Source organism: Coccomyxa subellipsoidea (assembly GCF_000258705.1).
Source record: "Coccomyxa subellipsoidea C-169, whole genome shotgun sequence".
NCBI classification, from domain to species: Eukaryota; Viridiplantae; Chlorophyta; class Trebouxiophyceae; family Coccomyxaceae; genus Coccomyxa; species Coccomyxa subellipsoidea.
The window spans coordinates 193845-208857 of NW_005178039.1; the positions used below are offsets into that span (position 1 = coordinate 193845).

General features: G+C 53.3%; 3 protein-coding genes across 3 annotated transcripts; 1 reads left to right on the plus strand and 2 right to left on the minus strand.

Moving 5' to 3' along the window:
* Positions 1–1031: 1031 nt before the first annotated feature.
* COCSUDRAFT_65061 (hypothetical protein) lies at positions 1032–5207 on the minus strand (the record flags this gene model as incomplete). The annotated part of the gene is made up of 11 exons (XM_005649497.1): positions 4899–5207; positions 4677–4796; positions 4538–4564; positions 4130–4204; positions 3708–3849; positions 3243–3470; positions 2829–2939; positions 2484–2612; positions 1990–2216; positions 1413–1602; positions 1032–1195 (listed from the first exon to the last, which is right to left on the minus strand). The coding sequence occupies exons 1-11, from the start codon at positions 5175–5177 to the stop codon at positions 1032–1034; spliced, it is 1692 nt and encodes a 563-aa protein (XP_005649554.1). The 5' UTR covers positions 5178–5207.
* A 169-nt stretch (positions 5208–5376) lies between these two features.
* COCSUDRAFT_52744 (hypothetical protein) lies at positions 5377–7385 on the plus strand. The gene is made up of 6 exons (XM_005649498.1): positions 5377–5653; positions 5778–5845; positions 5983–6045; positions 6277–6346; positions 6744–6797; positions 7104–7385. Exons 1-6 carry the CDS (start codon positions 5531–5533, stop codon positions 7167–7169), a joined length of 444 nt encoding a protein of 147 aa, XP_005649555.1. The 5' UTR covers positions 5377–5530; the 3' UTR covers positions 7170–7385.
* A 1895-nt stretch (positions 7386–9280) lies between these two features.
* On the minus strand, positions 9281–14947 carry COCSUDRAFT_40375 (MATE efflux family protein; the record flags this gene model as incomplete). Its single annotated transcript, XM_005649499.1, has 11 exons — positions 9281–9442; positions 10046–10203; positions 10607–10685; positions 11114–11283; positions 11817–12019; positions 12211–12296; positions 12638–12766; positions 13230–13366; positions 13679–13805; positions 14242–14437; positions 14814–14947. The coding sequence occupies 11 exons, from the start codon at positions 14945–14947 to the stop codon at positions 9281–9283; spliced, it is 1581 nt and encodes a 526-aa protein (XP_005649556.1).
* Positions 14948–15013: the final 66 nt, after the last annotated feature.

The following is a 15013-nucleotide window of genomic DNA, read 5'->3' on the forward strand; positions in this document are numbered from 1 at the left end:
GCCGGCTCCCCTAAGGCGCTGACTGACAGACAAGGAATTTTCAAGGAATGGGGCCATCACAGGCAGACAAGGATACGAGAGCCTACCCAAAAGCTGCCCTGAGAAAATTTCAGTTCTGCCCGACCGCTCCCATTTTGGATGTGCAGATTAACAGTCAGCAGAAAACCAGATACTACTGCACTTTCACAAGGACCGATCCTGACTGATCCTAACCAATCCCAGGTGAGATGAAACACATGTCCAGGACACCACATTTGCTATCTCCTGGCTTTCCTCCTGCTTTTGCTCCCCGAGAACTGTTGCCCCCTCTATGAAATGGGACGTGCAATGAATATCAGGGGAAGTCCCCTGCAGCAGGCCCTCATCAAAGTAGACAAGGCAAAACCCCCGCAGTGAACTGCCAGGCTATAGGCCCCTCCACCCAGGGGGCATTGCGTGCAGATAGAATAGACCGCTACTACACATTTTTGGAAAAGCACATCGATGAAGTATCCGATTCTTGATCAGCCACGCAGAGGTGGCATGCGGCGGAAGCAATGAAGCAACTGCACGATCTTGGGAGAGAGACCCACAAAGTGCCCGGCGCAGCCGGTACCTTCAAGAGGTGCACGCTGCACCCTAGAAAAGGGGTTTGCCCAGTGCGGCAGTCCCTTGGGATCTGGATTGCGTAGGGCGGGGTGAAGCTTGGTGCTGGCTTGAGGCATGATCAATGTCCGACTGGGTGCAGGGCACACCAAACAACGGGCAGCTACTACTCCATAACGCTTTGCGGTAGATGTGTCCACCACAATACAAGGAGCCCCTGACCATCATCACACTGCATCTCAGATCCCTGTGCACAACCATATCAATCCACCGCCCCGACACCCATCATTTTCAGAAATGTTCAGCCCAAAGTAGACTTAAATATCATGGCTTGCACAGCAGCACCAAAGGCAATCTGCACAAAGCCACCAAGAACCAATAGAGTACACAAAACTTCCATGTGCAATGGGGACTGATTACCTCACATAGAAAGAAGTGGAGGCAGCTCAGGCCTTGGGGAAGTCCCACTGCGTCTCGGAGTTGGTCATGTTCATGAAGAAGTGGCGACCCTCTGGGTCCCTCAGCTGCACCCAGTTGGTCGGCAGCTTGGGGCTTGCACCACCCGAGGCAAACAGCGAGCTTGTGCTGTCGTAAGATGACGCCGGGCTGCCTGCACAGCCACCAACGCACTCAACACAACTCCACTTTCAAGTTTTCTAAGACATTCCACAACACATTTCCACAACACAGGTTGGCTTGCCGCCCAGTCTCAAGTGGGCCCCAGCCCAGCCAACTCTCAAGCGCAGAACTACCCGTGAAGAGCAGATTATAGCCATGAATCCAACCAAGTCTCAATGTGAATGCACATAAGGGGAGCAGGGGCGCACTCTCTGACAGGCCCTGCGCAGCAGCCTGCAGCCGCGCAGCAGCTTCCTCGTTGGCGACAGCTGCTGTTGGGGTGCCGCGGCCATCTTGAGCAGCCGCCGCTGCCTGGTGGTTGCTGGCCGCCAGCTGACCCAGCATGGCTTGAGTCATCGCCTCAGTCATCGCCAGCTGCTGCTGCTGAGCTGCAGCCACCTGCCAAAGCATGCACCCACACCTTCAAACAACTGTATGGGTTGACATCCCTGACCTGGGCTCGCACAAGGGCGCCAACCACTTGAAGGTCAAATGCATGAACACATTCACGGGGGTCCTATAGGAAGAGATGTTCTTTGCAAAGTGACGGATCCAATATATTGTGCATGCATGCAGAGGCAGGAGCCGCTGGATCACCTAGGAATGAGTGCCTGCGAATGACATCCCATGCAGCCGAAAGCTTCCTTTTCACTGTGCAGTCTGTTTACTGGTCTGCAGCACTCGCCTAAATGTTCCTGACCGCTCGCATCACCTCGCTTGCTTCACTTCTGCTCGACATGGGTGACTACTGGATTGTGTGAATCTGCTGCAGCACCGATGACTCACCTGAGAGGCAGCGGTGTTTGCGGCAGCACCGAAGGAGCCGCCGAAGAAGGCGTGCCGTTGGCCAAGCGCACCCATCGAGACGCTGCGGGGGCCGCCGTCCAGGGACTGCGCGGCGCGGGAGGGGTTCCCTCCGCCCATCCCAAACATGCCCAGCGACGAGTCAAGCCCCAGGCGCGCATTGATTGCCTGCAGCGCTGCTGTGGTCTCGGCTGTCATCCCTTTGATGCCTGCCCATCACATCACACAGAGCGTGTCAACACCCTCCGTCATGATGCCTGAAGCGTGTGCCAGCAGCCTGTGCAAGGTGCCGCTGGATGGCTCCATGAGGATCTGGTTTCCAAAGGTAGGATCATGTCACTTAATGCAGCATCTTGCTGGATGCAGGCTTGTACCAAATTGCAACCCTGCTGTGCATTGTCAGGACTGGAAACGATTGCAATCATGCATTGAAGGGGAGTGAAGAGGAGCGCGGTGAAAATGAATTCACTGCCCACCTGTGCTAGCAGCCAGGAAGTGGTCTTGTGGCCCGAGCTGCCCAAAGATGTCGCCGTTGGTCTGAGCAGAGTCTTCGTTGATGCCGCCCAGGTCCAGCGAGGAAATGCTGTTTGAAATGGCTCCAACCCCTGGTAACATTTGAAACAAAAAACAATCACAAACCTGAAAGTTTCTGCATGTGTTCATACTGAGAGTGCATACAGGCAAGGCAGCTGACACACCACAACAACGACACAAACAGTATCTTCGACTGCTGTGCCTGTCATGAAAAGGTGGCACATTCACATATGTGCGTGCAGACATGCTACACATGATGCTGAGGAGTAGAGGCAAGAGAGTCCCACCGTTGGATCGCTGGAAGCCGCCGTTGGTGTTGAAGCTGAAAGCAGCAGAGCTTGGCGATGTTGGCGCGCTGCGCAAGTCAAACACCGAGGCGCCCAGCTGCTGGCGCTCAACTGCACAACCAACACTCTCATTTGATACCAGTGAGGTGGCTCAGCACAAGATACACATAGGTGCACATGAAGATAGACCAGACTACCCAAATGTTTACAAGGGGCAATCCAGATGCAGGCCGAGGGGTTCACAGACATGTGCATGGGAGCCTAGATGGCATGCCATGACCGACACAGTGTGCCATCGACACCTTCATGCGTGTGTCTACCACCCCCCACTTGGGGGGAGCGTGCAATCTTTCACAGAACCACATGCAAAAATGGCCACGAACAGACAGGAACAGGGGAGGACGAGAAACGCACTAGCACCAGTGTTGATGCCGTGGGGCGAGGCGGGAGCTGAGCGGTACATCAACGCTGCCTGCCCTGCAGATGCGGCCGCAGCTGCAGCGGCAGCACCGCTGCCTGGAGACTGGGTGCGCTCCTGCTGCTGCATGGGGATGGGGGTTGCTGTGTTGCATCCATTGGCTGCGATGGGAATGCCGTTGAACAGGCGGCGAGTCGCCGGGCTCTTGGCATCCTCACTATCACCTACAGCATGATCCACTTGATCAGGCATGTCCATTGACTGTAGTGCACTCAGCCGCCCATGCACTGAAGTCCAGCCACTGAAGCAGCTGCAGCAAAGGACATTGTGTGCAGTGAAGTCCGGATGCATGCATAACAAAATCCGTGCCAGTCACGGCTTGGCGACGCAAGGCGGAGGGGGATCGTGGAAAGAAGATCCCAAGATTGTGCTCATGCACCACTGTTGGCATGAGAACATGCCTGCTGCAGCGAGCGGTGAGAGGCCATTGATAGCTTTCATTCCCACGGGCGTCGAGAAGGTGAGGCCAGCACTCTTGAGGACGTTTCCATTGCCCAGGAGCCCGCCATTGCCAGCCAGCGCATTGAACTGAGCAGCCGAGACCTGGATGACCACAGAAGAAGCCTCAACAACCTAGCTGCTCCTCTTTAAGAGCCAGAACTTCTTCATGGGGACTACTGGCAGATCTATACAAAGTCCTGCAGCCTTGGTGAATGCCTATGGCCACATTAAGGCACATATGCTTCAGAGTAACTGTAGCCCTGATGCGGCCATTCGGGCAGCCGAAAGTACAGTAATAGGAACATGCATCAAGGCACCCTCAGTCTTGCATCTCCGAATGCTTTTGTTCCGTATACAGAAGCTGGAAAAACGGTGGACTCACCCCATGCTGGAACATAGGCGACAGGGGATCAGCCTGACTCAGGTGATTTTGAGCGAAGGTAGCTTCTCCAAAACTCTGCGCCAAGGCAGCCTTCGTGTCCTCGTCCACAAACTACAGGAGTAATTATAATCAGGCACGTACAGCAGCACACCAAAAGGCCACACAGGAACCCACAGCTCGCCAGTAGCCAGCTGACGTACAGGCCAGCATCAACGTGAAGTTGGCCCCTGACTACAATCGGGCGACACTATGACAGATACGCTACATGAAAACCTCAAGAGAACGCAGCTACGCCCCAGGCCGATGCCCCAGGCCAGAGGGGCGGAGGCTCCGGGGCCGGCCCTCCGATGTCTGAGCATACCATCCTAGGCAAAACGAGAGCGGGAGGCGGTGCGGTGTTGGTTTTACCTGCGAGGGAGGCACGAACCCGTAGCCCTGCAAGCACCAGAGGCAGCAAGTCAGACCCGCCCGAATTGTAGTGCCTCCTGTCTTTAGGCTCACAGCACGGCAGCGTCTTCTCAGGTTCCAGCCTTCCCTGCGTCCGCACCTGGATGTAGACGGGCTGCGGCTTGATTGCGTTCTCCCAGCCGGGCAGCGTTTTGTCCGCCTGGGTGAGCGTCATCTGGCGCAGCATCGCGAAGCCCTTGAAGTTGCCCTCCACGATGTCCTGCAATCCAAGTCCGGTACAGCTTCAAGTACACCCGAACCGGCCGACGAGCACCGCTGCTAGGGTGCAACCAGGTCAAAACAAATCCATAAACATGCTCACCTTGACCATCGAAGCCGCAGTCTGCATGCTGCCCTGCTTTCCCACGATGGTCACCCGAGTGGGATCCTGCGATTGATCGATCTGTATCATGGCGCCGGTGTACTGCTGCAGGGCCTTGATGGTCTCGCCGCCCTTGCCTATCACCCGCCCAACCATGGACTTGGGGCACATGATCGACAGGGAGAAGGTGTCCGGCTCCATCAGGGTGCTCACGCAGCCAGCGCCGTTCAGCTGGCTCATGTCGTGCAGCAGGCCGCTCTGAGCCTGTGTGTGCGACATGGTGCAGCTAAGTTTTGTTATTCTCTTCGCTTGTCGACTTCTTTCTGAAGGATCAAATGGTTTGCCTCCGCTGAAATGTCTCTTGGGCAGGGGGAAATCAGCATAATCAAAAAGTGAAGATTTGCCATGTCATCGGTAAGAAGCCATCCGGTTCGGATATGGGGTTGTTGCCTGGAAGTTCCAGTAGCTTTTGGCGCTTGATTTCGAGTTCTCTCAAGGGCGCATGCGTTCGGGTTCCAGCAGGGTGTGTCAGAAATGCCCCCAGATAGCTGGAACTGTGATCTGGTGCTTTTAAGCATAGTGAGGAAATGGTCAGGCGTGGCTGACATGCACTCACGAAGCTGTGAAGCTTGATGACAGTCTGCAGAAGCATCGGCCGCATCTCGCAGGCGATCCCCTGCGTCCGCTGCCTCAGCAGCCAGATCCATTTCGGCCCATCGGATGGTCAACTGGAGGAGATCCTCGACCGGTCCCTGGTGTGGATTACTCTGACTTGTTTTTCTTGTCCTCAGTTACATTTAACTACCATGTACGGAATTGAGCCACGCATCAGAAGAGGGCAACCCCCATGCTGCCAGGCTGACAAAGTCCCTTGCGCAGGAGAAGAAGGAGAAGGGCAGCGAGCAGGCTCCTCATGTGCTGACCACCAGGAGAGAAGCCCTTGCTCTGTGCGTTCCAGGCCTTCTTTGCTGATGACACTGGTGAGAGTGTGGGCCATTTCTGAATTGTCATTGATGCGCTGGAGACACACACGTCGGGAACAGGCTGCCCTCAGCTGAAAAGGAAAATGTTCCTGATGCGGCAGGTATCGTGACATATGGAGATACTCACGCCTGTTTGTCTGGAGTGATGAGAGGGGTGCGCTGTGGTGCGTACCATTTGACCAGGAATGACAGACAGTTATTGCCTTCCACAGGAAGAGGCAAATTGCCTGCCCATGCATGTGAAGAGGCAAATTGCATAGGCTGTGAGAAGTTGTTGTGGTTCTTTGCTGCTTCTGCCGTAATGCTCACGGACACCAGCATCCACTGTGCTGGCTGGATTGAAGTTTTCCTGCAATCGGCAAAAGTAAAAAAGAATGTTACGTCTGATGCGACAGGCGGGACTCGATCCGTGACAGTGCGCGCAAGGAGTTTGAGCTGGCCAGGCACCAGACAGAACCAGAAGTGGTGCGCATCATGGCCCTCTCCAGCAGATTGATTAAAACAGATGTTTAGTGGACGGTTCTGGAGAGAGATAAGCCTCTTGCTCCTTAGGATGCGAGACGTGCTGGTTTAAGTTGCGTCTCTGAGCACAGCTAGTCAAGGAACCATCTTGGAGATGGCAGGCAGCTTTGGCATGAACGAGATGCCATTTGTTGGTTGGCTTTCTTCTGAGATTGTTCGTGGTCATCGTAATTGCTGGATCAGGATCTTGCTCCCTAACAACAGCTCGAGGCCTTCGAACATGAGTTTTTTTGACAACTGCGCCATGCTTCTTTCAAAGTCTCCTGCACTCCACTGGCTGAGTAGTCCAGCACTCCTTGCATCAGTCACTTTCTCATGCGCTCTGCTGCCACCTGTGCAGGTGACGCGACTGCTGCTAACAGGGCGGGACTGTGTCCAGCAGACAGTGGACAAGGTGCGCTCCAAGCAAACTTTGGTCCCCTAACAGGAATAATTCACTAGTGAACTGGTAGATGAATCGGGCCTACTCCCAGTAGAGGACTGATCGGCGTCAAGAAGGGACACCGCCTCTGTGTCCTGCACTTATGTTTTAACCAGCTTTGGACTGACAGATAGAGTAGAGCTGATTATGGGAACAACATCACGCCGAGCCTGCATGTGTTTGATCAAACCATGGCATGCTGACTGAATTGAATGGAGCTAAGAAGCACAGGTGTTGCCAAAAATTGCAGGTAAATGATTTACTGCTGTGTCTGTGCAGTTTATGAAGAAGCGCCAAGATCTTATCAATGCCCAAGCCAAGCGGCCTCCATTTGGGCCCGCTTGAGAAAAGTGGTGCTGTACCTGTGCTTTCACGCACACAGTCATAAAATTAAAAATTGCGATTGGCGGGAGTGGGTTGGGCACATCTTTGTTGGCTGTTTGTGGTTGTTTCCATCTGTTTCATGATGCGTTATGTCAGCAGCAAGACGTATGTAATGGCCACTTGCTCGCAGCTAAGACATGTACCATATTGTAGCATAGGTAAGAGTCAGCATCCCAGTCCAAAGAGGCCTGAGTGCCACTTTATAGAGTATGCATAGCTAGCTAGAAGTGCACATTGCACAATGATTAAACGAGATTGCAAGCAATTGCATGTTCAATTGAATCTGACTGCAATGCTTGCGCGATTCTAAAGAAGCAGCCACATTGTTGAGACATGCAAGCCTGGATACTGGACGCACGCAACTTCTCAAAACTGCTCCTCCTAGGTTGCAGCGGTGCTTACAAGCACGTGCATGCTCCTGAAAGCCATATATATGCCTGCCACCATTGATCAGCAAGGCTCTTCAACTTATGCATTGTTGTGAGAGAAAAGCATTCCTAGTACGAATGCAAGCACCCAGCATAATGCTGGTCATGAATCCGCCACAAGTGTCATGTACGGTATGTCACAACAGGCCCTAACCCTGGCCTGTCATTCCAAGCGGTTCATTGGAACAGATCAGACATGACTGAGGCGAACAGGTTGAATGGAAGCAACCTAAAAAAGCCCGCAGTGCACACGTACTAGGGATTGAGGGAAGCTGCAGCTGATCAGGGCAGATACAGTCACCGATGGAACCTGTTGTCCTTGACAGTACATGCAAAGACTGTGCAGCAAAGACAGTACATGCTCAGCATTTCCACAGGAATCCTCAAGGTTGTCCAGAGATGCACAATGCATCATACATTGATCCGATCATGTCTGCAACATGACAATAAAACACCCCAGGTCACAAGAGAGGCCAGAGTGCCCCCTAAGCATAGTATGCCTAGCTAGGATTAATTGGGTTACAAGGAATTGCATGTACACTTGCATCCCAATTGCAGTGCTTACACAGTCCAAAAAAAGCAGCCACAATGGGCAAACATCATGTTTGAAACATGTAAGCCTGAAAACAGGAGGCATGCTGTTTCCCAAGTCGTTCTTCCTGCGTTGCAGTACTGTCTGGGAAGTACATGCATGCCCTTGTAAAAAGGAAGTTTCCAACACTATGCCATCACTGATCAGGTGACTACGGTGTTAATTTTCCTGTGCTATACCAGCTAAAATAAGGTCTTGAGCTCTCGAGATGACTGGGACATATGTTGGGCTCTCAAGAAGCACACAAAATATGATACAGGTCGCTTGCAAGACAGTGGTACAGGACAGTGTGGACTCAAGTCCTAGGACTCGCAAACACAGCAATTGCAACCAATGCATTTATGGTTGCCAGATACTTCAGGAGAACTTCCCTCTTCCCGGCCTCATCCCCAATGGGCAATGCAACCATGCTGCCATCACATGGTCTTCCTTCTGGCAGACTCTTCCCTGGAGATCTGTAAACCATATGCTGAACTTTTGGGGACAAGACACACAGACACATCAGACGTGCTTGGCTGACATTGTTAAGTGTGACTGTCCTGGCTGCCGACCTCGCCACTTCTCCCCTTAGAGACACGTTATCATCTTTATTCCTGGAGCAATACCGTAGCCAAAGTACTGGTCGCCGGTACACGACAGCCAGCCGTCTGCACGCTGACATCATGCACGCTGACATCAGCAAAAACGACGCAAAAATAACAGGCTGACATCATGGTTGTCCATCTACTAGATACTATGCTGCCGGCCTCGCCAGTCTTTCACGACGAGACCACTGTGATATTTCTGTAGTCAGGGAGCATCAGCCCACGGGACAATCACAGACACACCCCAAAGCCAGGCAGCAGCATGCTCTATCACAGGCCTTATACCAGAAACCCCCCAAAATGCTATTGCTGACATTAACAATTGTTACTCGCCGAGGCTGCCGGCCTTGCCGCTCTTTCTCGATAACACAAATATTGTGCCATTGTGTGCATAAGCCCACCTGGTGAGCATGGTGACAGCATGCGCATGCTGACATCACCAACACGGCTGATGACTCTTCGCTGACATCATCGTTCGCCGCCGTCGAGGCTGCCGGCCTCGCTGGCGGGGTGCAGCAGCGCCTCTGATTCTGGCCCCAGGGCGTCGTGCTGCGTGTTCATCAGCACAGCCGCCGCCTTGGCCTCCTGATCCCAGTCGAAACACATCACCGTAGCCAGCATTGCCAGCCCCTGCAGCATGCACAGGCAGCGCCTGATCAGGTAAGTGTCATCCATGTCGGAGCGTGACACCGTCGAAAGTATTGCCAGCCCCTGCAGCATGCGCAGGTAGCGCCACCATCATTTCCACAGTGCAATGATAGTGATCTAACCAAGGAACCCTGCGCAAATCGGTGTTTGGTGCCATTCAAAGCACAGCACCGTTGCCAGCATAGCCAGCCCCTGTCGCAGCAGCAGTGCTATCTTTTCATATTTCAGAGCAGACACATCCGAAAACTCATGGTTCAGAACCAAGCAACCAACATTTTAGTCTGCACCGCAGCCTCTCCTCGCTGTCAACTAATCAGAACATTTGTAGGCTTGATCTACCTGACCTGAGGTGAATTTCAATGCAGAACGTGTATGGCGATATGGTGAGGCCTGCAGCGATTGGGCAATTCGCCACTTCTGGGCTCAGCACTGATCTGACATGGCATGCAAGCTGTATGTTCTCACTTTGCACGGCGCGGTGAAGGCTGTGCAGCTGCATGCTTAAAATCCTGCTGCAATGCCATTATCATCTCCTCCTGGCAGGCAGTAATCTAGCAATCAGCAGAGGAGAGAGGGAACGCCCACCTGCACAGTGGTAGTAGTGGCCAGCCCCCACCAGAGCCCCTGCACGCCCAGTCCATAGTGCAGGCCCAAAACGCACGACAGCGGTAGGCCGAGTCCCCAATATGTGATCAGGTTCAGAATGCTTGCCAATAGCTGCCGCCCCGCCCCCCTCATCACCCCTGCGCAGAATAAAGGCTTCATGCTGAGATCTTGCCACGCGTTGAAAAGTTCCCGACAAAAATCATGCCATTCTTGGAGATGAGTGTGCTTCAGGAGCGCTGCCGAGCGCATCTCAAGACAGCTGGTGAGCTCCTGCATGCGGAGGCAGTCCTACAGCAGTCATGCAAACATGATCTACTATCCTGCCCCACTTTGCAAGTGCTTTCGGATGTACCGGGATGCCTCAACTCTTGCGTTTCCAGAACCGCAAGCAATTTTATTGGCTGATCTCTTGTTCACTGATGCTAGTGACACATGCTGCATGCACTGTTCAACACTGCGCAAGATATCAGCCAGTACGCGAGAGATTGCAAAGAGATATGCCTGAGCAATCGAGCAATATGGTAAGAGTGTCCCGCGCACCTCCGCAGACGCAGTTGAGGCCGTCCCCAATCTCCGAGAAGAACACCACGGGCAGAATTATCTCGATCACATCCACCACCTGGCCGCCACATCAGCCGCCACGTCAGCACACAGCCAAACATACGACTTTTTATTTACACACTTTTCATGCAAAGAGGCAAGGTGCGTCTGCAGACAGCTGCATTGACAGGCTGCCAAGATTCTACCCCTTGATGGACTCGCCGGATCCAAGCATAATCATAACATCTTGATAACAGAGCTGGACTTTCCCATCTACATCCTGTGCCAGGATTTGGTGCTGGCTGAGAGAGTTTGCCCACTGTAGCAGGTAGCCGCACCTCTGCCTTCCTCAGTGGGAGCAATGCCCAATCTCAGGCCGCTCGATGGAACGCACATATTGTGCTAGCAATGCAGGGCTTCCCAGGCGAGTAGATCGCACAGGCACTTGCTGGGATTCCTCCCACAAAAGAATCAACCAGAGACGCAGCCAGCAGGAACGGCGCTAACCTCTGGATCATCAGTGAAGAGGTAGGCCCAGACGTCTCTGAGCCCAAACCCCACAGCCACGATCCCCAGCATCAGCAATGTCTCCAGAGCGATGGCGGTGTACGCTGCTTTCTCCGCCCTGAGGGGCTTTGCACTGCCCAATTCGTTCGCCACCCTTGTGCTCGCCGCGCCTACCCACGCCACAGCATCACAAACAATTTGCACATGACCTGATCGTGAGTAATAGATGAGCCTTGCGATCCCATGCCTCACTCAGGAACCCAGCTCCCATTCTAGACTTTCTTGGGCACAATCAAGCAAACCCAATTTCTAAAGTAGGTGCAATAGCCACTGCGTGCATCATGCTTTCAGGTTGTGCTGCAGCTCGCAGGTTGCGCTGCAGCTGCAGGCCTCTGTACCTTCAGACGTATGACACTAAATGCTCAAAGAGTCCCCAGAACAACGCGCTGCATGCCCGGAGACAAGGTAAAAGGAAAAAGCAAATCTCGCGCCCTCACAAGAACACAGGTATGCATGCAGTAGCGAATGGATCAAGAAAAGTGAAGATTGCTTAAGGCGCTCCTCCGATGCCCTGCGAGATTGTGCACGTGAACACGGTGGTGTTGAATCCCGATCTCATCGCCGTTACAAGAATACCGTTGGGGATGCAAGGTGAAGAAAAGGAAAAGAAAAAAGAAGAAAATGCAGGGTTGTGGGAGCAAACCTCCGATGCCCTGAGAGATGGTGTACGTGAGCGCGGTGGTGTTGAATCCCACTCCCATGGCCGCCACCGCCACGTCAGCATTGGGGAACCACCCGGCGATCAGAATGAGTCCCTCGTAGAGCCACCATTCGAGGCAGCAGGCGCCCACTGTTGGCAGAGCCAGCTTCAGGTAGGGCCACCAGCCGTGCAGACACTGCCTGGACCTGCACTCACAGAAGAGGCCTGAGACTCAAAGCATATTCCCAGACACACAGATGACTTTTTGAAACTTGTCTAGAGCTGATTGTCTTCAACCACCAAGGATGGCAAATGTTTGGCATGTGTGCAGAATGCCACGATAATTTAGATGAGACTAGACACAAGACATAAATTGGCATGAATGTGAGTCACGCACCAGCCAGGCCAGGTCTGCAACGGCGTCCCCTTCAGCCGCCGATCCCGCCAGACCACGTAGCTCACAAGTCCCACCAACACCGTCGCCTGCAGTCCAGCACCCAGTCAACTGATATGCCCCCAATGTAATGTATAGATACCATATGTCAACAGTCCTTCAGAGCCAATGGTACGGTATTAGTGCCTTAAAAAGCTGACCCTTCCAAGTTGGCATGCTCAGCGACCCTTCTGAACTGTTACTGGAGGCAGTGGTTCTGATGCGAGTGCACAGCTTGGCTGCACTGCATCTTCCAGACATCTTCCTGGATCTTCACAAGAGGTAAGGCTGTGACAATTTTGGGGGTTACTTGCAAGCTGCCACCCTGCTAGCTAAACTATTGGATCTGAAGTAAGCTGATAGGACTTCTGTTGCTGCGAGATGTTCCCACCTGCACAGCGTCGTTGGCGAGAGCTGCCCCCGCCAGGCCAACTTGGAAGTAATCGACCAGGAGCCAGTTGTACAAAGGAGACAACGCCGCCGAACAGGCCGTCACTATCGTGGCAGGCGTCACCACACCCTGCGCATGCAACGCTCCCATTTTCAGTTTCAGAAAGCAAATGCACTGCATTACGCTATCTGCAGCCATTTTTGTGCTCTTGATTTGATCTGTTAAGGGGGGGTCTCAAAAGCTACACAGGCTTTCAGCCCGGAGAAAATGAAAAAAAATAAAGGACATTGTCTGTTGGCACTTCTTGCCGTCATGCATGCCGCAGACTGTGCCTCTGCCTCTCAAGTCACTGAGCGCTGCTGCATTGCTCACGCCTCTCTTGACCCCAGGCCTCTCAAACTCCAGCCATATCTGGCCGTTAGTTCTAGGGATCTCGCCCATTTGTGACTGCACGATTTCTCTGCTTTTGAACCTGCTCTTTCATGGACTGTGGCAATCACTGAAGTTGCATGTGGGTGCGCTCTGCTGACTGTAGCTCGCCGTGGGCAATGGCTCTGTAACACCTGAGAAGGCTGTGCAAGACAAAGAACACATTTGAAAAAGGAGACAGAGACCGTGCCTGTGCCAGGAGATATCGCTTGAGGCACTCGGCGATGACATAGCAGTAGAGGGCAGGTGCGCTCAGCAGCAGGTACATTACTGCCCCATCCACAATCTCCTTCCTCTGACCTGGCAAGTAGGAAGTCCACAGAAACCACCTCAGCTTCCTGAATGTACAATGCTCGACTCTACACATGCCATGAGGACAGGAGGGTGTGCAATGGGTTGATGAAGCTTGCAATTGTCATTTGATCACATGCATGCGCAATAAGTTGCAAAGCAAAAGCAAAGTTGCCGGCAGCCCTGGGTTTCACCTCAGAAGAACGTGTACAGGAAAGCCCCTTGGAAGCGAACAGGACATGCGCCAGGCATCCAGAACAGTTCTAGACTGAAGATTTCATGGCAAATTCCGAGGAGAATTGGATGCCCAGGCATGCGCACCTGCCGCTAAGAGTAGGTGATGCACTTGCGTCCACAGCGCCAGAATGAGCGCAAATACGGCAGTGGAAATTACCACCGCCTGCTGCAGCACAATCCCTAGCGCTCCGTAATTCCCCGCCCCGTATGCCTGCATGCATGCACCCCCCGCTATCATGCATCCTCCACTCACGCCAGAGCATTGCATTTGGTCCAGTGCTGCTGCAAAGGTGACCCTGATCTCGTGCATGCGGCCCTGATGGCAGTGGTGTAAATGGGGTCACACCCTACTGTTGCTTGTCCCTTAGTGCACCCGAATTGTGGCACCAAAAAGCAGTGATTTCTGCTGCGCGCAAAATTTATGCACAGACAGCCAGTGCTGTGTAGCTAGGTTTCCCAGTGTGGCCACTTTTGCAAGATGCCATCCATTTGCCATAGGTCAACAAGATCTTCTTGGCTCACAGGCTTTCGAGCACACACGCCAGAGCTACTCACTGCTACATTGCAAGTAGGCGGCAAGGCCGCAGCGCAAATCTTGCCCCGAGGTGATGAGAGGCACACAGCACATGCCAGAACCATGCGCGCACCTGCCCGCACAGCGTCTCCATGCCAGAAGCGAGGCCCAGCAGCACAGCAGCGCCTGTGATGTTGTAGCATGAGGAGGCCAGCACCGCCTGGCTGAGCGCCAGCCCCCCAAGATGGCCGGCAAATGCAAGGCTAACTAACGATGACACGAATACCAGCGCTGCCTGCGAGCTGATTGGGCCGGCCAGGCTCCCCACCCTGCGCAAAGGGAAGAATCCATGCCGTCAAGGGAATATACTTGCCGTCCTAAAATTGCGAAGCAAGTTCTGCGAAGTAATCCAGCACATAAGCAATCAAAATGGGTCAGGTAGAGGCCACGATCTTCGCTGCCCATTGAAAAACCGGACAGCTTTGTTGTCTTCCAGTGAAGGTTGGTGGGATGTGCTCTGCAGTCTAAGGTGAATGGCAAATACGCAGCATCGAGAAGGCGACCAGTGCGACAAAGACGTTTCAAGATGACTTAGGGAACAATCAAATCAACACAGACGCGGTCATCAAGAAAGTCTCATATCAGTTGGACAGCCAGGTTCTCTGCCAACTCTTAATGGGGCATAGCTTATCAGCATGTACTTACCTGACGACTTCTTCACGGTACTCCAGATATAATCTTCTTTTGTTAGAGTCATCAAGCAGAGGATTGCTCTCGAGCTCCCCGTTTTCGAGGGCTCCGCCCCCAGCTCCATCGACGTGAGCCTCCATGCCTGCCATCGTGCATATGTCGTGTACAGTCACGCTAGGAGCCCATCATTCCTCACTGCATTAGAGCACCTTAAT